General features: G+C 48.6%; 7 protein-coding genes and 1 pseudogene across 7 annotated transcripts, besides 17 other annotated features; 1 reads left to right on the plus strand and 7 right to left on the minus strand.

Moving 5' to 3' along the window:
• Window positions 1-18: a microsatellite.
• A 131-nt stretch (window positions 19-149) lies between these two features.
• Window positions 150-3,830, minus strand: TraAM80_00476 (putative protein kinase; the record flags this gene model as incomplete). Its single annotated transcript, XM_029377554.1, has 1 exon — window positions 150-3,830. The coding sequence occupies one exon, from the start codon at window positions 3,828-3,830 to the stop codon at window positions 150-152; it is 3,681 nt and encodes a 1,226-aa protein (XP_029242623.1).
• Window positions 3,831-4,068: 238 nt separating this feature from the next.
• On the plus strand, window positions 4,069-4,442 carry TraAM80_00477 (hypothetical protein; annotated as a pseudogene).
• Window positions 4,443-4,729: 287 nt separating this feature from the next.
• TraAM80_00478 (putative lipoic acid synthetase, mitochondrial precursor) lies at window positions 4,730-5,968 on the minus strand (the record flags this gene model as incomplete). Its single annotated transcript, XM_029377555.1, has 1 exon — window positions 4,730-5,968. One exon carries the CDS (start codon window positions 5,966-5,968, stop codon window positions 4,730-4,732), a length of 1,239 nt encoding a protein of 412 aa, XP_029242624.1.
• A 13-nt stretch (window positions 5,969-5,981) lies between these two features.
• Window positions 5,982-6,018: a microsatellite.
• Window positions 6,019-6,412: 394 nt separating this feature from the next.
• Window positions 6,413-6,471: a microsatellite.
• Window positions 6,472-6,561: 90 nt separating this feature from the next.
• Window positions 6,562-7,824, minus strand: TraAM80_00479 (calcyphosin; the record flags this gene model as incomplete). The annotated part of the gene is made up of 1 exon (XM_029377556.1): window positions 6,562-7,824. One exon carries the CDS (start codon window positions 7,822-7,824, stop codon window positions 6,562-6,564), a length of 1,263 nt encoding a protein of 420 aa, XP_029242625.1.
• Window positions 7,825-8,042: 218 nt separating this feature from the next.
• Window positions 8,043-8,062: a microsatellite.
• Window positions 8,063-8,118: 56 nt separating this feature from the next.
• Window positions 8,119-8,146: a microsatellite.
• Window positions 8,147-8,346: 200 nt separating this feature from the next.
• Window positions 8,347-8,382: a microsatellite.
• Window positions 8,383-8,427: 45 nt separating this feature from the next.
• Window positions 8,428-8,457: a microsatellite.
• A 111-nt stretch (window positions 8,458-8,568) lies between these two features.
• TraAM80_00480 (intraflagellar transport protein 80) lies at window positions 8,569-10,914 on the minus strand (the record flags this gene model as incomplete). The annotated part of the gene is made up of 1 exon (XM_029377557.1): window positions 8,569-10,914. The coding sequence occupies one exon, from the start codon at window positions 10,912-10,914 to the stop codon at window positions 8,569-8,571; it is 2,346 nt and encodes a 781-aa protein (XP_029242626.1).
• A 962-nt stretch (window positions 10,915-11,876) lies between these two features.
• Window positions 11,877-11,904: a microsatellite.
• A 327-nt stretch (window positions 11,905-12,231) lies between these two features.
• Window positions 12,232-14,172, minus strand: TraAM80_00481 (putative intraflagellar transport protein component; the record flags this gene model as incomplete). The annotated part of the gene is made up of 1 exon (XM_029377558.1): window positions 12,232-14,172. One exon carries the CDS (start codon window positions 14,170-14,172, stop codon window positions 12,232-12,234), a length of 1,941 nt encoding a protein of 646 aa, XP_029242627.1.
• Window positions 14,173-14,225: 53 nt separating this feature from the next.
• Window positions 14,226-14,309: a microsatellite.
• Window positions 14,310-14,520: 211 nt separating this feature from the next.
• Window positions 14,521-14,580: a sequence feature (A-rich).
• Window positions 14,581-14,938: 358 nt separating this feature from the next.
• Window positions 14,939-14,965: a microsatellite.
• A 589-nt stretch (window positions 14,966-15,554) lies between these two features.
• On the minus strand, window positions 15,555-16,301 carry TraAM80_00482 (uncharacterized protein; the record flags this gene model as incomplete). Its single annotated transcript, XM_029377559.1, has 1 exon — window positions 15,555-16,301. One exon carries the CDS (start codon window positions 16,299-16,301, stop codon window positions 15,555-15,557), a length of 747 nt encoding a protein of 248 aa, XP_029242628.1.
• A 384-nt stretch (window positions 16,302-16,685) lies between these two features.
• Window positions 16,686-16,708: a microsatellite.
• A 205-nt stretch (window positions 16,709-16,913) lies between these two features.
• Window positions 16,914-16,996: a sequence feature (GA-rich).
• A 222-nt stretch (window positions 16,997-17,218) lies between these two features.
• Window positions 17,219-17,238: a microsatellite.
• A 610-nt stretch (window positions 17,239-17,848) lies between these two features.
• Window positions 17,849-17,870: a microsatellite.
• A 417-nt stretch (window positions 17,871-18,287) lies between these two features.
• Window positions 18,288-18,315: a microsatellite.
• A 531-nt stretch (window positions 18,316-18,846) lies between these two features.
• Window positions 18,847-18,878: a microsatellite.
• Window positions 18,879-19,091: 213 nt separating this feature from the next.
• Window positions 19,092-20,318, minus strand: TraAM80_00483 (RNA-binding protein; the record flags this gene model as incomplete). The annotated part of the gene is made up of 1 exon (XM_029377560.1): window positions 19,092-20,318. One exon carries the CDS (start codon window positions 20,316-20,318, stop codon window positions 19,092-19,094), a length of 1,227 nt encoding a protein of 408 aa, XP_029242629.1.
• Window positions 20,319-21,128: the final 810 nt, after the last annotated feature.

Genomic DNA, 21,128 nt, shown 5'->3' on the forward strand with positions numbered 1-21,128 from the left:
TATATATATATATATATACTTCTCTTTGACATCATCTTTTTTATTTTCATTAGTTGTTATTTTACCCCCTCCTCCCCCCCCCCCACGTGAAAAAAAAAGAGTCGTCGATGCGACTGCATTCTGCACCACCTTTTTTTTTTCTTCTTGCGTTACTCCGTAACAAACAAATAGGGTTTCATGTAATTTGGGGTGTGCATAAAAAACGGGTGAAACAGTGCTTCGCGCGCCGTCGGCCTCCTGGACGGATCGCCATGAAGCATCTTTTTCAGCAAATCGTACAGCCAAAATCTTTGCTGCATCATCTCATCAATAATGGCTTTTATTGGTCTTTGCTGCTCCGCTGCTGCCGGCGGCATGTCCTCAGTTGGTTCGCCAACGGCAAGCACAGAGAGCCCCCGAAGAGCTATTTGTTTTTCTTCCACGCTGAGCATGCAGTTTCGCAGCAGTTCCGCGAGCGTGCGGTATTGAAAGTAGCACCTCCACTCCACTGGTGGAGCGTTCTCGTGTCGAGCACGATACTCGTCTTCCCGGAAAAGCCTAAAAGAGGAAACACTTTCTGCTACGCTACCGCCTGTGTTTGTAGAACCACCGCTTACGGAAATTCCACCCTCAGACTCGGTAGGCTCGACAAGGTAGTAGTCAGTAGTTTGCTTTCCCCGCCCAAGCAGCTCCGAGGGAAGTGGTCCTAGCATCTCCTCAATCAGGTAAAGTTGGTGAAAGTCAGAACTACCGGGCAGGAGTGGGAGCCCCAGCAGCAACTCTGCGAGGAGGCACCCCGTCGACCATATGTCAATTGGAGGGCCATAGCCCGCACCAACAATCACTTCTGGAGCTCGGTAGTAGCGCGACTGCACGTACGTGTAGATGCTGGCCCCCACGTAGAAACTGCTGCTAAAATCAATCAGCCTGATCTTTAAGGATGGAAGAGTTACATTCTGTGTTCCTTGAGCTGCGTCCTCCACACTTCCCTCACCCTCCCCCAATGATTCCATGTCATGAGGTGTACACTGGTTTTTGCCAACATAGCCGTAATGGCGTGTACGGAAAGGAACTGGGGCTGGCAATGAAGACTCCATTGTGTTGGATGTCGACGCACCGGTTAGTTTATGTTTAAAACTAACCCTTGCTGAGGGACACAAGAGTACGGAAGATGATTTGGACGTCACCCTTGAACCACGAGAAACACCATCATCATGGCCCACACAACCACCTCCAGTATTAGCAGCAGTAGTTCTATGAACTGTGGGGGTTGAAAAACATGAGTCAAGTGTCAATAGTACATTTTCTGGCTTGATGTCACCATGTACAACGTGGCATTCCTCGTGAAGTAGTGTTAATGCCAACAACATTTTGCGTCCAATTGCTTGAATATGGTACATCGGAAGCCCTTTGAAATCACGACTCTGCACATATTCAAAAAGATTTGCACCATAACGTTCCATGACAATGCAATGGTGGCCGTAACATATCCCATGTGCAAAAATATGTGCTACATACTGGCAGGGAGCATCCAACTCCGGAGGCTCCATCGCGGAAGGACTCCCTGCAATTCCCTCTGACACCTCAGCATCACGCGTCTGCTTAGGTGCGATCTGTGTACCAATGTACACAAGCATCTCCGCCTCCAGGATGGACTGTTGTTCAAACAACTCTCGGCTCTTCACAACCTTGACGGCTACAAGAGGGGAATGGGTCGGCATGAGCGATGGATCGCTAAAGGGAATATACTCATGGGAGCACTGCCAGTATTGAAAATCTTCCCCTTCAATCTCACCCGGGTGTACAAAGTGTCCATCCGAAATACGTAGATCTTTGCATAGAAAGACTTGCCCAAATGTGCCCGCTCCCAAAAGATCTACCACCTCCAGCCATCCCATTATAATCATACCTACATAAACGACAAGGTCATCCTCCTCATTATCCACACAACGAGTATTCCCATCGATGGTGTGAACCTTCCTCTTACAGGAATGCAACTGCGTTAGCGGTCGGCGATAAACCGTGACAGGCGATTCCCCCGCTCCTAAGAAAGATGTAGAGGACACGACCGGTTTTGGCGCAAGCTCCACAAATTCCCCCGCAGTAAGACTGGAATCTGTCACGCTATCGACGGCAGCCGGACCCTTTGGCGAATCAATTTCCACTGAAGCGATCGTCACATCAGCAACCCTGTTAGACTCCTTTTCGGAACTCTCTTCCTTATTTGGTATTCCCTCAAAAACAAATGGAGCCCACGTTGGATTATTCACATAACCACTCGCACTACTCTTAGGTACCTGCTGTTGCTGCTGTCTCATTTTCTGATAAATTTTACGGTAGGTAAACTCTGCAAATAAGGTTGTCTGCAATAGTGGGCGCCGCTCGATCAGGAACAAAATGTGAGGATCCATGCTGAATGAAAGACTACTCTGGCGGCTGTCACAGCTGTAAGTGGAAAAACTGCTAAGCAGCGTCGACATAGCTGGAACAACTTTCTTATTTGGATGTTGCATGCTACGCCAAGACCCAAAACTGTAATATCCAGGCGGTGTTCCTGTCATTTTCAATAAAAATAATGAGCAAAGCTCCGCATGAGGAGGTACAAGACGGCCAGCACTTTGCGAAGAATTTCGCGAAAAGACCGGGTCAACTTCATCCTCCGCGGCGGCTGCTATACGCTCATGAAAAGCATACACACATCGTAAACGCTTCAAGTACTGACGTCTTTGCCGCCAATCCAAAAAACAACAACTCACGGAGTTGCAATCGTCGTTATCATGGCCTTTCCTGTCAAGTTCCTCCCCAGCAAAAGCCCCACCACCTTTCCCTTCAACAGCGATGGCACTATCCACATCAGCCTCATCTTCCTTGCTGGCAGCAGTAAAAGTTGCCATGACAGTTTCATTGGCATTTATTCGGAATTCCTCAGCCATCTCGCCGTCACCACCGTCATCGCTGCCTCGTTCCCACCGCTCACCCTCGTTCCCACCACCTGACTCCTTCACCTCCTCCTCCCCAGCACCCCTCAGACCAGTAGGATGAAACACGGAATAAGAACCTGCGTCCACCCTCCCAAGAACTGGAAACCGCCTGGTTGAAAATGGATGGTTTCCAGGCATAACGTTCACGTAGGAGGAACTCACACTGGGGTACGGCGAGTTTGAGGCGGGAACAAGGCATTTCCTTTGAAAGGAGGAAACATTAGCGCCAAGGTTCCCTGATTTTTCCAAGCAGAAGGAGAATAAACGTTCAGACGTGACCCCCTGAAATGCATCAGACCCCACATCGGGGAATTTTATGCCCAAACTGTCGTAAACCACGCTAATAACTTCATCCCCGTTTTCGTCACTATCATGAGTCATGCAACGCGGCACCAAACCCCCCGTAGAAGAGTCCCCAGACTCACACCTAATACTTTGAAGAACGTCAGAGTTCGTCCCTTGACTCTCGTGGTGTTGCGCAGCCAACGTCTCTGGAATCTTTGGTGACGCAGATCGGCGCAATGACATTAACATGTGGCCCGTCAGCGAAAAATGATCTCTATGTGGCTGTTGTCTTTGCTCTTCTGGTATAACGAGCGATGATGTCGTCGACGCCATAGTGCGGCATCCTCGCAGCCGCATAAGCGATATGTCCTCCATGGAGAGCGAACGACAATCCACCACCCTACGCGACATGCTTTCCATCCCACTCTGACTCCTTCCTTCTGGTTGGTCAAACTTCTCAGATGACGCAGCAGCTGCGGCGCAACCCCTATCAATACTGCCTGCGACAGGCGAGGAGGACTGAGGGCGGCCACGATTAGTCGTATGTTGGAGGCGATGTTCTTCAAAGCTGTCACCACTAAGCATCGGCACTTGCCAAGGAACTCCCCAGTAATTCGAAATATACGTGTCCCTTCGCATTTACTGTAGAGGCTGATATTATTCTTGTTTTCCTTCTTTCGCCTTTTATCCCTCCGCTTCTCGTTGACGCTGCCTTGTCACTGTGCCTCGTTGCAGGATGTGGTGACGTGCAGGTTCTCCGCAGGCAGAACTGCTGCTCAAAACAAGTAGTCAATTCAATGAAAACAAATGCGCTCTCGCACTACTTGTGTGTTGTTTTACCTTCAAAAAAACGAAAAAAAAAGCACAGATGTCCGTTAAGTTAGTGATGAATCTCGTTTGTCTGTTTTTTTTGTTTGTTTGCTAAAACGGCTTGTCTTTTTTTCTTATTCTTCTTCCTCAGTGTTTGTGTGTGGTTTAATACTTGTGCTGTTTCTTCCGTTCCTTCTCACTCCTGCCGTCCGCCGACGGACAGAACCCTGCTCAGAAGCTTCGTGTAGGTGCCGACCAGGCACGTGCACGCGCTGGTGGTACGGCAAAAAAGAAAAGTGTGACGGCCATTCGCCCCCCACCCCCACAACAACCCAGTGGCAGCAACAACAAGAAAATCGATGCATGAGCGAAGACGAGTGCAGCACATGAAGAGCCCACCGAAAAAACGAAGAGAAAATAACACGCTGATAGTTGTTGTCTATACCCCCACCCCCACCCCCAACGACACACACAAAAAAAAAAAAAAAACGACACATTGGAGCGAGCAGAACGAGAGAAAACTCCATGAAAGAGACATCACAAGGGATCCAACAGGAGAAAAATTGACTTGAAACGTCCTTCAAAGCGTTTTTCCTGTTGCCTCTGCTTTACCCCTCCGTTTCAAGGTTCCGCGGAAACTAATTGTGCCTCACATCTCCCTCATACGACGTCGTCTAGTTGGTCGCATCAGCTGCATTAGAGGATGCATTGGTGTCCGCAGAAGTTATTGTTGTTTGTGTGGGCTCCCGCTGCTTCAGTATATTTTTGATGTAGTATTCACCAGCTCTATATGAACTCCGTACCAATGGCCCAGAAGCACAGTATAAAAAGCCCATCGCCAGTGCCTCCTCCTCCCACATCTGAAATTCCTTTGGGTGCGCATAACGACTCACCTTCAGACGTGTGCGTGAGGGTTGCAAGTACTGGCCGAGTGTGACCGCCGAAACACCGGCAGTGCGTAGGTCTCTAAGAGTTTGTCGTACCTCCTCCTCCCGCTCACCGAGACCCAGCATGATGCTGCTCTTTGTGAGCATAGCACCCTTGGTAAAAATGTTGACGTGTTCGAGCACCTTGAGCGACTGGTGATACGTGGCGCGGCGATCACGCACATTTGGGGTAATGCGTTCCACACACTCAATGTTGTGTGCGTACACACTAAGTGGCGAGGAGGCAATCGTCTCTGTAAGCTTAAGGTCACCGTGGAAGTCGCCTACCAACGCCTCGAGAAGCAGCTGAGGGTTCCTCTCTTTGATGGCATTCACGCAACACACAATGTGCGCAGCCCCACCGTCAGTTAAATCGTCACGGTCAACCATGGTCATAACAATGTAATCAACACCCATCTCTGCGACAGCTTCCGCCACTCGTTGCGGCTCATTTGGGTCCAGTGGAGGTGGTCTACGGCTCGTCAGCACAGAGCAGAAGCGACAGCCTCGGGTGCAATGTGATCCCATAACCATGATTGTCGCTGTTGCGATGTCCTCCTCCTCACCCCCGCCCCAGCATTCTCCAATGTTAGGGCACTTAGCCTCCTCGCATACTGTTGCCAGACGCTTATCTCTCATTGACCTTCGAATTTTGTTGAAACGTGGCTGCTGTGAGAAGCCCTTCGCAACCCTAAGCTTCAACCAGGGCGGCAGTGGCTCCTCACCCCGCTTCAGTGGCCCGACGGCTGCTGCCGTGGGAGAAATTCCTTCGGGAAGGTCAATAAATCCCTCCAGTGTGTTCTTGCCAGTTGTGTCAGCGGCCAACCGCTCACGAAACTTCTGCAGAAATATCTGCTTGTGCCGCGGGTCCTTTTCCACGCTCGTTGCGGCCCTCCCCTCCTCTTTCGATGGCTTCCCGACCAGTGGAGTCATCGCGGCCGCCGAGACAACCTTGGAGCAGAGGTTAGACAACGGTCGGTGGAACATGTGTATGGTCCGTTTGTTGTTGTTGTTGTCTTTTTTTTATTCTTTTTTTTCCTCCTTTTCTTTGCGTGTTTGTGTCTTGATTCCCTCAGTGGCTTCTCGATGTTTTCGTTTATTTTTCACCCCCTCGTAAAAGACTCTACGGCAGTGGGGCCGAGCAGACCGCACGGTGGTGGACTGCTAACCTCTGTGGTAGAGAAGAGGAAGCTCAAGGAGAAGAAGAAAGAGGGAAAGCAGAGTAAAACAACACAACAAATGACGACTCACCGCCCCTTTCGCAATCACACACAACTGCGAGGACATCATCATCAAAGTAAAAAACAACCCACAAAGATGAGGCAAACGCGCGCACACACGTGTGTATCACACAAGATGGCATATCTGAGGAGTCAAAGACAGGCCGTCGCGCATCGGCCAGGCATTTTCCTCATGACACATAGAGTATTTACATCCACATACATCCACGAAACAACACCAACAACAACAACAGAAATAGCCACCACAACTAGTAATACCGCTCTCAAACACAGCATTGTGGACGGTGGGCATAGCACGGCATAACTCCACGAAAACAATAAGCGCAAAATTAGACACAATTACAGTTTCCTCGGCAATACTTCGGCCTGTGCAACATCTTTGATACCCCACGACGCCAAGTTGGCGATGATGCGCTCCATCATGTTTGGATCGCTGTCCTTGATGTACAAATCATTTTTCACCACCTCTGTGGTAATACGGCCGTTCCTGTGCACCACACGCACACGCCGGCAAGAGGTATTCATAGACTTCCCATTTCCCCCGCTTAGGTGCCACACATTACGCATAAAGACTTCAAACTCCTGATCACTTTTAATCTCAAATGACGCATCCATAAAATACAAAAGGAACATTTCAAAGGAGATGTACATCTCATTCGGCAAGTCCCATTGCTCTACAAAGGCGCTGTGCGCAGCTGATGATGTCACTTCGCCACTTATCACGGCATTCATGCTATCAATATCAATAAGGTCCACAAGACGCTGAAGCCGCAAAATGCCATCCGGACAAAAACCTTTCAACATCTCATAAACCTTCTCCACAATACCGTAGCGACGATCACGCAGCTCACCGCGTAGTTCTTGCATTATCTTGGCAATTGAAACTGTCCCGTCCCCTTTCAAATCAAAGGCACGAACAAGCGCCACACATTCCGGCCTATTCGTGATCAAAGACGCCTCGGTAAATGCCTCTTGTGCCTCTTCCACTGTAAGCATTCCCTCCCCGGCTGTATCGCTGCGCTCAAGTGATAGTCGTACTTGACGTAAAATGTTTCCAGGAAACGCTGACTCCCCATGTCTCGAAAGCAACAACTGGCGTTGAAAGCGCAGGATCACCGCCTTCGCCTGCGCCGTGGGAGTACGGCCAATAATATGTGGAACGCACAGTTCTGCCTGTCGTTTTCTTTCCTCTGGATTCGTGTACGTCTCCCCCGTGACCGTCTTGAAACGCTCTTGTTTTATCGTCTCAAGCTGTTGATCCAGGTGCGGTTGATGTGCCGGGTACGCGCGGTGCCTGTGATCCACAATGTCCATCAGCGTGGCCTGATCAAACACTGGATGAGAGAGAGAATCATTCATGTTACTTGTCATGGTGCGATAGTCAGTCGTCCACACACTTGACAGATGCGTGGGAAGAGCCGCTTCACCATCGTAGTAGCCAGCGTCCGCGCGCTCCTCAGTCCAGTTGCCCTGAAGAGTTCTGGTGCTGTATCCACCTGTCAAGAGCTTCGTGCCCGGCAGGTATCCACGGTTCTTTGGTTGGTTTTGACAGTCTTGTAGGCGTTCACTTAGACGCTCCTTTGTGTGTTGTCCGCCTATCATTTGCGGCACCCTCACCTCCTTTTCTTATTGGTTTTTTCCCCTTTTGCTTCTCTTTTCTTTCTGCCTATATCCCTCTCTTCACCGTGACCTCCTGTCGTGACGCAACCGTACGGCAGCAGAGATGATAATCCGTGAAGCAGAAGAGCGGAGATACAAACAAATGGGTAAAGTGGGAAAATTCCAGAGGGAGTACATTCGAATGCTGAGTCACCGCAAAGACACACACACACACACACACGAATCACAAGAGGAAACAGAGACGAAGTGGCTACATACATACAAGTCTATATGGGCATATATATATATATATATACATATATATCGAGGGGCAGCGTGAGCTTATGCCGATGTGGGCTTTTGTCCTCTTCTGCCGCTTCCTCCCGCGCACGTCCCGCCTCGGCAGGTGAATGCGACAAAAACACGGCCCCGTAATGAACGCGAACCACGTATTTCAAGGCAGCTGCCCATGAAACAAAAAGAGAGGGATTAAACCAAAAACGTGACGAAGAAAAAAAAAATAATACAGCCACACACACACACCACACCACACCACACGCAAATGCAAAGAAAATAATAATAAAAATCACTTCACCAGAGTCATCATTTGTTGTTGTTGTTTTTTTTATTTTGTTGCCACTTGCCGTATTCCCTCGCCTCGTGCAGCTTAATATATTCTACAGTTTCCCTCACACTTCCTTACTCTCTTGAGCTTTTGTCCCTGTCCAAGCAAAGCAGACGGCATCTCTATTGATACGGTCTGGCACCCGGCTGCTGTGACTCCTTCATCTCCTCCTGCTTCACTTTCTCAAGCACAAGGTCCCAGTCCACACTCACCGACGACGCAAGCTCCTTGAATAGTGGAATGGTTTCCTCTTTGCCCACAGCATCCAAATACCTCTGGCGGCGTGCCAGCACCGTACTCACATGAGTCTTTCGCTCCGTTGCAATCTCCAATGCCCGCTCCCAGTTAAATAAACGGATGTGCATGTCGATACAGCGGTAGATGAGTCCGGCGTGGAGAAGAATACGCTCCGCCTCCGCATGTCGCCGCTGAAACAGCGCCAACTCGGCCTGTCGTCCCTCAGGAGTGGGAATGCGTTTCAATTGACGGATGTAGCGAACCTTGTCAAGTTCAAACAGCGCACCATATCCCACCTCTGCAACGTTTAGCTCGCCTTGCCGCAACGCCAGACCTGTTAGAATCCCCCACAATGGTTTGTCATCTAAAAAGCGCGCCAGGCGAATGGCACCATTCCAGTCGTGTTGGGTAACGTGTTCAAAGATCATGGAGGGGTATGGAGAGGTGTTGAACGTCAAGAGTGCACCATCAACGCCCCGGCGCACACTCACGCGTGTCCCATCAAAGGATACAATGCGGTCATTACGGGAAAATTCATCCACACCGTCATCTCGCACCGTCTTTGTAATGGGTAGCAAGTCACGATCGGAAAAGACAATTGTCGGGTAGTACCATGTCGTGAGGTGGCCATCCGCAATGGCGGTGAGAATCTCGTGCCGATCATGCCACGCCAAACTCGAGGTCATGGTGCTAATTTTTTGCACCCCGAGTCGCTGATGTATTGAACCAAAGTAAAGGTCACGATTACGATCTACAAAGGCAATCTTTCGGTCGCTCATGGAGCCAGGCTGCGAAAGCTCCAGCGACAGCACCTCAAGATGATGTGTAATAGTGGCGTTTTCAATTGGTTTGCCATTATTGGCATCAAAAAAGATAATCTTTTTGGGGTCCGCAGGGTTGCGAATAGCCACAGTATCTTGAGACAATGCGACCAGATCAAGTGCCATGATTTCAGGTCGAAGAGATGCTTGAAGACGCAACACGCATACCTGTCGTCCTTCGTAGGAGTAAACCTGCATCCCGGCATTACAGTCCGCCAAAAGGAACTGTTTCGGCCCAAGAATAAGCGTAATAACAACATCGCGGAGATCAAACTGCACAGGTGCAGAGAGTTTCTCAATCGGATAACATACACATTGCGTGGTGGTGCATGTCACAAGATAACCATGACCCAGTTCCACCTTGATGACCTTGTCACGCTGCTCCAGCTCTTCCACGGTGTCTGTAAAAACATTCTGGATCAAAAGTTTGTTACCATCTACGAGGGTCACACAATACTGCCCCCAATACAATTTACGGTCCACAAGCTGTGCAATGCAAACCGTCCCACTACCACACCCTGCTACCACCTGCGTTCCATCTGCCGTCCACTGAAGGGAAAGAGCACTGCCCTCCGCGAGTCGTTCGTAGGTATGACTCCATCCCGTTTTATCGCACACACGCAGACACATAAAGGAGCCTACCGCAAACATCTCACCGTCGGCTGCAAATTTAACTGCCGTACACGGATGCCCACCCGCTGCGGAAACGTAAATACTGCGACCACAAGAATCCCATACTTTATACGTCCCATCCTCGCCACCGGTGACGATAAATCCTGTCATCAGAGACCAATCCACGGCCAATACAACTCCGTTGTGAGCTTTCCACTTTAATTGCTTTTTCACTGTTGGGTTAAGTGGTTTAATGATCACATCACTGCCAAAACAGTACAGCACACAGTCGCCCCCAAGTTCAGTCGTTTCCGATCCCCAGCAAAGGGCGTAGATGCACCTCCCGACAGAAACCAGTGTCGTGCGCGGGATACCAGCCTGCGACCACACCTTTACACAACCATCCTCCCCAGAGGACACAATGGAAGAGGCGTCTGCGGAGTACACAAGTCCAGTTATAGTGCCAATATGCGCTTCAACGGTACGCTCTACACGACCGGATGCCGCGTTCAGAAAACAAAACGTCCCATCGGCGCACGCTACAAGACAATTGTCTTTCCCCTCAATTGTTCCCGCCGTAGAACCCCTCCCTTTCCGACCACCTTGCAAAGGGACCCACGTGATGTACGTGATGCAGCTGTCGAACTGATGCACTTTGCCAAGTGGCTCACCAGATGGGCTCCAGCGGCGAAGCACATAATCGTCGCCGGCGCTGATGATGTCACCCATCAAAGAAACAGCCACACACGTACAGGCATCCTCGTGACGCTCATCATGAATCGTAATGTTGAGACGCATTGGCAAGAAGTGTTAGAAAAGTAAAAAAACAATAATAATCCAACTTTTAATAAATTCCCTTGTTGTTGTTGTTTTATTTTTTACCTCCTCCGCTTTCCTGTGTCGTTGCCTCCTTGTATTGTGTCGATTCTACCTTCCTTGTTCTTCTTTCTCCCTGCTGATGTTGGTGACACTGTTGCTACCTGCTTCCTCAATCACACCAACCCACACTCAATGTGAATCAGGTGCAAACAGGCGGTGCACGTAATACCTATGCTGCCTAACTGGGTCTGCGTATATATTTATGCGTGAACGCAGTAGAGAAGAGACTACGGCGTCACCCAGTAATCTTCCTCGTTCCTTCCTTTTGTGTCGCCGCCGCACACACGCAGACACACGCCAGACACGCAACAGGAATCAAAGCAAAAGAGAGAGGGAGATAAGGGAAAGGGTGAAACATATGCAGACCAAGCAAGAGAAGCACTTTCTCGCAGTCCATGCTAAGCGCACATGCCGCAGAAATAGACAACACTCCGCCTCGCACAGTAATAATGCATCCCCGGCTATCCGGTTGAACTTTTGGTTTTTGCTGATCTCGCTAACATCTAATTCCTCCTCTTTCAGCGTTCCTTTCCCACTCTGTTTAGTGCCAAAAAGCAGCGTTGTTGCCTGCACCGCGCAGCAAATCCGCTTCTCTATAACCCCCGTTTCCCCTCAGCTAACTCAGATAAAACCTCTCCTCTCCCTCCTCTTCTCACAAACATCAACACACATAGAAATAGCTGAAGCAGGGTAAACAACAAAAAAAAGGGGAAAAAAGAAGGCAGGAGAGTAGCACAAATACAAAATAGGGGGAAAACCTCACTGAGAATAAAATGGATGAAAGAACCAAAACAAACAAGAAAAAAAAAACTAGTGGAAGAAGAAGTGCATAGGCTTCAAACAACTTTCGTTAACGCAAAAAATGTATCGGGGTTATGCCTTTCTGTTTTGTTTTGTTTTTCTTCTTTTTTCTACCTGTTGTTGCCTCTGCGAATCTCCTAATTTTTGGTTGTTGTTTTTCTCGAATACATTGCTGGGGTAAGGTAAGGCGTTTTATGTTGTAGTCAGCACTGCTGTATATTCTTGCCGTCCTCACAGTTCCCTTTGAGAACACACGACACTGATTGGTTGGGACTTCAGACTATTTGTCTGCTTCGTCTGGTTCCACCTCTACCCCCATCCCCCATATTTATATTTCCTTCTATTCTCCATTTCGTTCCCTCTGACTAGTGACTGCAGAAGCGGTCATTACTCCCTCAAATGCATCGTCTACCTATGCGCTCACTCCTCCTTTTGCTAAAGCTCTTCAATCTCATACACAAAGTTTCGGGTATTGCTATTTGCACCTGCCACCTCGCACATGCCACGTAGCGTGTTTCCCTGCAACATAGCGAGAAAAACAAAAAAGATCTGCTCCTCGTGCACCCCCTGCAACAGCACACCCCACTCCATGGGGTATTCTCGTTCCCCAGGTGGCTTTATTGTGCCATCCAGAGAAGCCTCTTGCGCAGGAAACCGCAAGGAAGACTCGTGCAAGATAAGTCTCCCCGAAATGTTTCCACTGCCAAAGTCCGCTTGAAGTTGTAGTGTCCAAGGTACGTTATCATCAAACGGTGTGGTATCCTTATTCCCGTTTGCGCCAGTGGATACGCGTATTACCCGCATCATGCTACCGGCGGCTGCAGCAGCGGCTGCATTGGCGTCACTTCCATAGGAATCCAACCCTGCATTGGATGTCGCTTGCGCATAGCCAGCATTGACTTTCTTGTAATGCACCACCTGGCGAAAGACGTAGTCTAGAAGTGCACGAGGGTCACGATTACGTGGACTTCGTAATCTCTTGGTGACACCAAGAATCTCTGCGGCCTGCAAAATGTAAAATTGGACATCCTCGGGTTTGCACTTGTTCGTTAACTGACTTAACCGCACCTTCTCGGGTGCAAATTCCTCATCTAGGTCAAAGAGATCTAATGCGGGTGCCATCGGATCCCGATGGGTGGGCTCAAACACAGCGGGCTTCACTGGAGGCAGCGGCGTCAGAAACTCCGGTGGAATAAGTGTTAAAGGTTCTTGCTTCACGTTGAGCTTGTTATAGGCCTCAATAACGTCCGGAATTATGTCTGTGTCCAGCTTGAATGTTTCAGTTTGAAAGAGCTTGGTAAAATCACGCGGTAGCTCCTCTTGCTGCTCTACAGCAACCCGCAATCGCTCGGATAGAGAGGCGGTGTCAGGAACATGGTTATAATCCGCAATGTCTGGTTCATCGGCATCAATTTGGTTCAGTTTTACCCTATGATACATGTAGTCGAAGAGAACGGTCGTTAGTAGCTCATTCTCCTCCTTTCCAAGCCAGGCATCCTCCATCATGAGGCCACTGCCTATAAGCAGCAGCTTCCCATGCTTCTGTTGACCGTTGTGCTCCACCACGTCGTCGCACTCCCATACTGCCGCAATTGGGCGGTTTAATGGATAGGCCATAAACCCACTGCTAAGGATTGGCACCGCTGGGCGGCTCACGTTAAAGCTAAGGCCGTGTGGGTACACAAATACAAGGCTGGTGGGGCCATCAGCTGCATTTTTCTCCGCCATCTGTTGCTGCATAGCCACCGCAGCACCACTCAACGTTGCGCCGCCCAAGGCCCCGGCGGCAACGGTTCGATTTAGTGTAACAGGAGCAGGACGATCACCGAAGGTGGAGCCACCTGTCTTAAATCCACCTCGGTCACCTTGATACCCATGAGCCCCCAAAACATTTTTTCCAGCTGCCTTGTTTATCGCCCTGTTTGTCACTCCATTTGCGACACACACCTCTTTGGGGTGTAGGTATTTGTTCATAACAGTACGCACAACGCAATCCTCGTTAAGCGTAATGCCCGTCCACGCATCAAGTGTCTGATTCAGGTAGGAGTAACGACCGCCATGTCCATCGCCAAACAACATAATCACAGAGCCACCGCGCTCAACGTACTCGCGAATGACAGAAAGGTCTTCCTCACTGAGCTTATCTTGAGAAGCACCAAAAACAACAATGTCATATGGTAACAGACGCTCCAATGTTATATCCTCCTTGTTCACATCCACAGTGCCGACTTGCTTTAAGCGACGAGCCAGCTGCTTGTAACCCTTGTTGGGGTGGTACAGTTCTTTTCGGCAGACGTTGAAGAGAATTTTCCGCGAGGTCTCCTTCACTGGAGAATCCACTGCATGGCCGTTACTTGGCGAATTTGTCCCGCTCATCACCCTTTCTTGTTGGTTCCGAGACGGTCGTCAGCAGCGCACACTTGAGCCACACAAAACAAAACAAAATGGAGTCACGCAAAACTCCTGGCAAAATTACAACAAAAACAAAAACAAAAACAACAAAGAAAAATAAAGAGCCAAACCCGTCAGTTCCCCACCTAACCTGATTTCTTTATTTCCTTTTGGTTAGAGGCCTTGTGTACTCCTATCTCTTTCTTTTTGTGCGTGCCCCCTCCTGTCAGTGGGAGGGGCACCAGAAAAAGGAACAAAACCAGAGACACGGAAAGTTAGGTGCATAAAGGATATAGCTGAAACTCCGCAGAAGTAAATGTACTCATGAACAGGAGCAAAATGTAGTAAGCAGAAAAGGAAGTACAAAGCAAAAAAGGAAAAAAACAAAAAACATGGAAATAAACAATTACGTGCACTCGGTGGTCCCCATTAGCATATCGTCATGTTATGAACGTTGCGTCACACGTCATGCAGCAATGCATGTGGGATTTTGTTGGGTTTTTGCCTGTGCTATATTTCTTTCCTCCACCTTATTTCCTCCTTTTTGTTTTTTGTTTCACCAACACCCAGGCAATTGGCATGCATTAACGAAAATTGTTTAGCTTATTCGCCGTAAACAAACATATTCTCTCTGCTTAGTATTCCGTCTTGCACTTATGGGTAGAACACCACCACTTAGCTTCTCTTTGTTCCATCCCATGAGTGTGGTGTTGTTGTTGTAACCCGCGGGGATTTCCCTCCCCCTCGGGCGTTATTTTTCTTTCTTTTTTTTTTTATTGCTCCTCGTTAGCCTCTACAATCAACGGAAGCAGGCAGAAGGAAACAGCGCCAGCGAGATGCACTCAAACAGAAAGAAAAAATTATTACACATATTTCGATGTGTCCATCGGAATTTCCACATACATGTATAACTCCGCGTACACGCGTGTAGTGATGCCGCTTCTATCCTTCAGTGCCCCATGCACCCGTCTGGCATCACCACATCCGTGTGACTGGCAACGTCGTGAAGAAGAAGCAGACACCACAGACGAGTAATGTTATTGTTTCCACACAGAAAAAAATGATAAAGCGCGTCAGGCATAGAGTGACAAAACAAGCTGCACAGAGCAAAAGAAAGAAAGTTTGAAAGGTAAAGATTGAAAGTGCAGGAACCACGTGACGGGAATCCTCAACTCAGTTCCTTTTCCTCCCTCCCTCTTTTACATGAATAAAAATCCATTTTCTTCTCGAGACGGAATGTAACAAAATAAATCATTTTTTTGGGTTATTTTGTTTTGTTTCCCTCTCGTTATAAATAAATGTATTAAAACACATTGTACTGCGCAAAACACAATGCTCAGCCTCACCTACGGCGCTGCTAGCACGTATTAAGCAGTTTTATGCTGCATCAAATCCTCCATATAACGCGTCTGGGCAAGCAGTTCGTACAGCGTTACAAAGGCAAAGAAGATGAATAGCAGCCCGCCCACAATATTTACTGTTCGCATGGAAACATACCTGGCAGTCATATTTCCACAAAGCACAGCCACACCGGTACACACGGCGTGTCCCAAGATTCCCCCACTAGTTACAGCAAACGCGTTCTTCGACGCTGCAAGGGCAATGGTAGCAAGTTGACTACGATCGCCCCACTCGGCGACAAACGTGAGTGCAAACGCTTCTACCAACACAGGGGGCAACGCGTACCAACGCCGAAAATGTGTCCCAGGATTTGAGCCACTGTCGCCTGTTTCAATGTAAGTGTTCGGGTCCTTTCTGCGAATGATAGCAGCAGCCTCGGTCATCTCATCTCCGCTCTCCGCATTGCCTTCCCCTCGCTTGGCAAACTCATCGTACAAAGCTTTGCCCCCAAACGCAAAAAAAAGGACAACCGCTAACGCCTTTGTGACCCGCACTGACAGAACATTGGGAACCACCACCCCCATGAGTGCAGAAATAACTGTCATGCTGGCTAGTGCGCCAAGAGCGCCGACAAAAACCAGAATTTTGGGGTGACGCATTGCCATCAAACACGCGATAAAAAACGTCTTGTCACCTATCTCACTCACAAGAATCATCGAAAAAGAGGACAAAAGCCCTTCCGTCCAGATCTTCTTGTTGGCAGGGGCTGTCATTTTATCGCTGTCTTACGCAACTGATTAGTTTAGGTATACACAGTAAGGAGTGAGGTTGTTGCCGGTGTCTCCCTCCTTCGCCCTTTTCTATACCTGCAAATGCAGGTCCAGACCTATTTGCAGAAGTTTTTTTCTGCTGTAGTCTTCGCTCTTTCTAGTAGTAGACGGAGACAAAATAAAAAAACACGGGGCAGAAGCAACCAAAAAAAAAAAAAAAAGACATATTATTATTAACTAATGAGAGGAGGGTACCACAAGGAGGTTAGTCGCAGTATGGCGTTATTTGCTGCTGCCTTGCAAAAGAAAAAGTCTAAATGCGCCGCAAGTGTCCAAATCTACACGACAAGAGGGAAATCGCGTGCCCGCAAAGCGTATCGATGGAACTTTTTTTTTTTCTTTTTCTTTTTCCTGCATGCGTGTGTCTGTGTGTTTGCATGTGTCCGCATTTGTTTTAACGGTAGGGAACCAAAGCAGCGGAGGGGTGGGGGTGGGGGGAAGGTGTTCGCCTGTGGGACGCGTGGAGAAACGGCAAAACAACAAGACTGAGAAATACCACAAAACAAAACGCGCAAAAAGGATAACAAAAACAACAAAAACACACAAACAAACACCGAAGAAAACAGAAAAAAAAAAAAAAAAATATGAAACCAAAAGACGAAGGAGATGAAGCAGGAAAAAAAAAAAGAAGATGAAGAGCGACAAAAAGCAGACAAGGCACCACCAATAAAGCATCCGTTCCCCTCACCCCCCGAAATCTCGTATGCTTTATTCAGCTTAATTTCTCCCGTAACTTCCCTTCATTTATTCGAACTCCCCCTCCACCGTCTGGCCAAAACACTCAATGTTAGTTATTGCCCTTCCCTCCGCGCTGGTTTCGCCTCGCTCCCTGTGTGTACGTTCATGGCACTCCCCCAAGGACCCCACCACCACCACCACCCAGGCAGAAACAACGCCCCGTCCCGCACACAAAAAAGAGAGAGGAGAGGCATGAAGTAAAGAAGTTCAAAAAGAAGAACAAACAATAAACGGAAAACAAACACAGAGGACGGCAAGCACATCAAAAGCAATGTAAACTGTGAGGAGGGCCAGCCGCAGAAAAGAGGGAGAAGATGGTGAGGCAAGAATGTGACTGGCCGCCCCATTCCCATACCCTTGTCGCTACAAATATTCACTCATTGTTTCCTCACCCATAACTCAGCTTCCATTTCTTTTCCCCAATTTTTTTTTTATGTTTTGTTTTATTTCATTTACGTTGCGATTACTCTGCGCTCGTGATGACGGTAACTGTCAGAACCGCTACATCCCCCTCCCACCCCCATGCACACACAAAACCCTGGCCACGCCACTACCAGTGAGTGCTGCAGAACAACTAATCCAGCAGAATCCTGTCAAGGCAACGAAGGAAAGCAAAACACACACACACACAGAGCCGAAGAGAAAAAAGCTCCAAAAAAAAACAGGTGAGAGCCCACGACAACATCCAATAACAAAAGCAAAAAACATGCATATATATATTACCAGCTGCAGTGAGTAAAAGGGAATCTCAGCCCCCTCCCCCCCCCCCCCCCCAACACACACACTCAGGAACACCAGCGCCCCCAGCACGCCCGCCGTTTTCTAACGGCAACGGCAGACGGTTGGTGTCCACCTGAGATGCTTGTGACCCACCTTCCTTTTTCCCCCCGTTATATTGATTGGTGTTATCTTCTCTTCGTTTTTTTTTAGCTTTTTCGCTTCCTTCAAGTTGCTACAGACGCATTCATGTCTTCCACCAGCCTCCGTTCCCCCGCACCCTTCTCAAGCACACACATATATACCGTAACTCCCTTCACGACGTGGCCCATTTCGGGGTCCCTCCTTCCTTGCCTCTCTCAAAATAAAGCCAACAATGTAAGAAGGAAAAAACCAAAAAAAAAATGAACAGAAAGTGATAGATGTTGCGCAATTCTCAATTTTATTTTGTGTCTTATTCCTTCAGTTGGCATGAAAAAAAAAAACAAACAACAACAACAACGTGCCAGTGAGAGAAGCAGAAGGAAAAAAGTAGGAGGACGATCGAAAGGTTGGGGAGTTCGGTACTCGTACCACGCCCCGGTACGTGGCACAAGAGGCGGCTCCCTCTTTATCTCTCCCACTCTTGTCGGTGTATCTTTACTTACCATTATGGATGCATATATACATACATGTACGGGCGCATATCCGTTTTTGTTTCCCATTCATTCCCTTGTCTTCCTTGTCACCTCAATTAGTCCTCTCTCGCAGTGGCACACAAATGAGCGTGGTCGAGATGCGGTCGCACATCACGCCGCAGCCACACATGCAATAAGAGAGCAACGGAAAACGAAATACACCAAAAAAAAACAACAATCCACACAGCAAAACAAATAATAGTAAAAAAAAGGACATGCTGCGGAAATTGTTCCGCTCAGAAAGAACACACACACACACACGGTACACGAAAAAAAACTCCTGTTGTTCTTGCGTTTCTTGCTTCTCGTCGTTGTTGTTTTTCCTTCCCCTTTTTTTCTCCTTCCGGTTCCTCGTGTTTTATTATATTCAGCTTTATTTTATTTTATTGCTTTCTGCCGCTTGACAGCCTCTTCGTTGCCGCCACCTTCTGAGTTCCTTCTTTTGTTGTTGTTGTTTTGTCCCTAATATGTTTTCCTCCTCTTTTTTTTCTAATTTTTGTTCTAGTTTGCTTGTTTGCTTTTTATTGGACAAAACAGAAAGTGGATGTGTGTATGTGCTGTTGTTGATTTTGTTTTTCCTGCCTTGCCGTGTGGTCTTTACTTACACCGTCTCTTCAGCCACAAGGGAGGATGGCTCAGCTCGTGGCTCGGCGGCCGAGCCCGGCGTTGGGGTCGGCACTGGCTTCAAATGCTGCTCCTCAGCGCTTTCCTTGCTGTTTGTGTCCCCCCTCGCGCTGCTATTCTTGCTGCTCTCCTTCTCCTTCGTACACCGCTTGTCCTTCCCACCGGTTTCTTTCTCCGCGTGGACAGGTGTGTTGGGACGGACAAGTTGTTGATTGCTGCTACTGCTTTTGCGTTGTCCTGGATAGCGAGAATGGGTAGGATTCACATGCAGCTCCTTGCAGTGCTGCCCAAAACGACACTTGCCCTTGATGTTGTTTAGGCATGCTTCGTATGGGTAGTTTGCAAAGGCGCAATCGTCAAGGAAGTTGCAATGGCCGTATACCCGAAGGCAGGGGTGTTTTTTATTGGAGAGTTTGGCGCTGTTTCCGGCATTTTGCGCTTGCCGTGTCTCCCAACGTCGGCTCACTGGGTTGCTGGTGTTGGCATTGGTGTTGGTAACAGTAGAAGATGGAACAGCATTGCTACTTTGGGAAGCGTTGAGACTGCCAGCGTTGGCAGCCTTCGCAAGTGAGGCCTCCAACTCTGCCACGCGAATGGGCGTGGCCCCCTGATTAACCTCTTCATCCGCCCAATTAAGGCCATTGCCACTGTTGGCACCGTTACTGTTCGCGTTATTACCCTTCCAGTTCGCATCACTTTGCTGAGGCGTGTAGGGAGGAATGGGACGACGCTGCGATATGGGAGGTACCTCGCTGGCCCGAACGGACTGCAGCATGTGGACAAGACGACGCAAGGTTTGGTTGGGGACCACCACGTCTAGCAGCTCCTCCTTCGTAAGCTGCGAATACGCTTTGGTGTTTGTGCTAGCACACTCCCGCAAGTAATCTCGTATTGAAACATTCTCGTAGGTAAAACCGTCCGATGCCACCACAGGATCCTTTACTGAGGCATACTGATTGACAACGCGCTCCACCGCTGCCAGACTATTCTGCGCCACAACAAGCTTTTCACGAACCTCATCCCGTTGCTTAATCGCATTGTTGTAAAGGTGTCGTGTTTCCTCCAGGGTCCGTTGAAGGTTCTGCACAACGCCCAGCAGATAGGGCAGCGAGCACTGATGGCCATTGAATCCATCTTGCAACTCCTTCATTGCACCCCAAATTGGAGGTGCGCGCTCCGAGACACTTCCTGTGTTGGCCTGCATTCAGTTTATTTTTTCCTGGGAAACCTTTCTCTGTTCGTACCGCACAGCTGCATGGGTGTGTACGTCACGCCGAGAAACGGTGTGAACGGACAAAGGGAAGGAAGGAGAGAAAAAAAAACACGTGATGAAAATAATAAAGCACTAACGCACAGTAACAATTAAATAAGTAAAAAAAAAAAAAAACAGCATGGAGTAACCAACAGAAGAAGAACAACAAAAACAAAAACGGAAACGTGGGAAGATCAGAAAAAAAAAAAAAATGACAACAAGATAAGCAAACAATAAGTTCATGGAGCAAAATGCGTTCGTGTGCAAGAGAGCAGGCATCAAAAAAAGGGGCTTTCTTACCCCTTGGGAAAAAAAGGAATTCTTCCCCCACCATCATCCTTCCACCTCCATCTTCCCCAAAACTTACCCGCTTCCTTCCTCAATCACACCCACACACTTCATCCTTGCAGGCCGCCACCTGCAAGCACGTCCCTGTGGTCGTAGTTGCTTTCTCTCTTTCGGGGCAACATCGGCCTTGACATTGTCCGTAAGGCTCTTGCCAAAAACGTGGGACTAAAAAAAAAAGGAGTGAACGAATGAAAAAACATACATAAAGCCTGGAAAACGTTTCTGCGTGCCTCAGGCCCTCGCTTCTTTCGCCCGCTCTGACGCGTCGTACATTACCCCTGTAACAGCAGCAGCTTATTCCGCCTGCCTTTGCCGCCACCCCCGCCCCATCTATCTTCGTCTTCGTTGGTGCACACAGACTGCCCTATTCTCCCTCCCGCCCAAGCGTCGGTCACACAAAAAAAAAGCCCGTTT

The sequence above is a fragment of the Trypanosoma rangeli genome (genome assembly GCF_003719475.1).
Source record: "Trypanosoma rangeli strain AM80 chromosome Unknown Tra_15.4_contig_00008, whole genome shotgun sequence".
In the NCBI taxonomy this organism is placed as follows: domain Eukaryota; phylum Euglenozoa; class Kinetoplastea; order Trypanosomatida; family Trypanosomatidae; genus Trypanosoma; species Trypanosoma rangeli.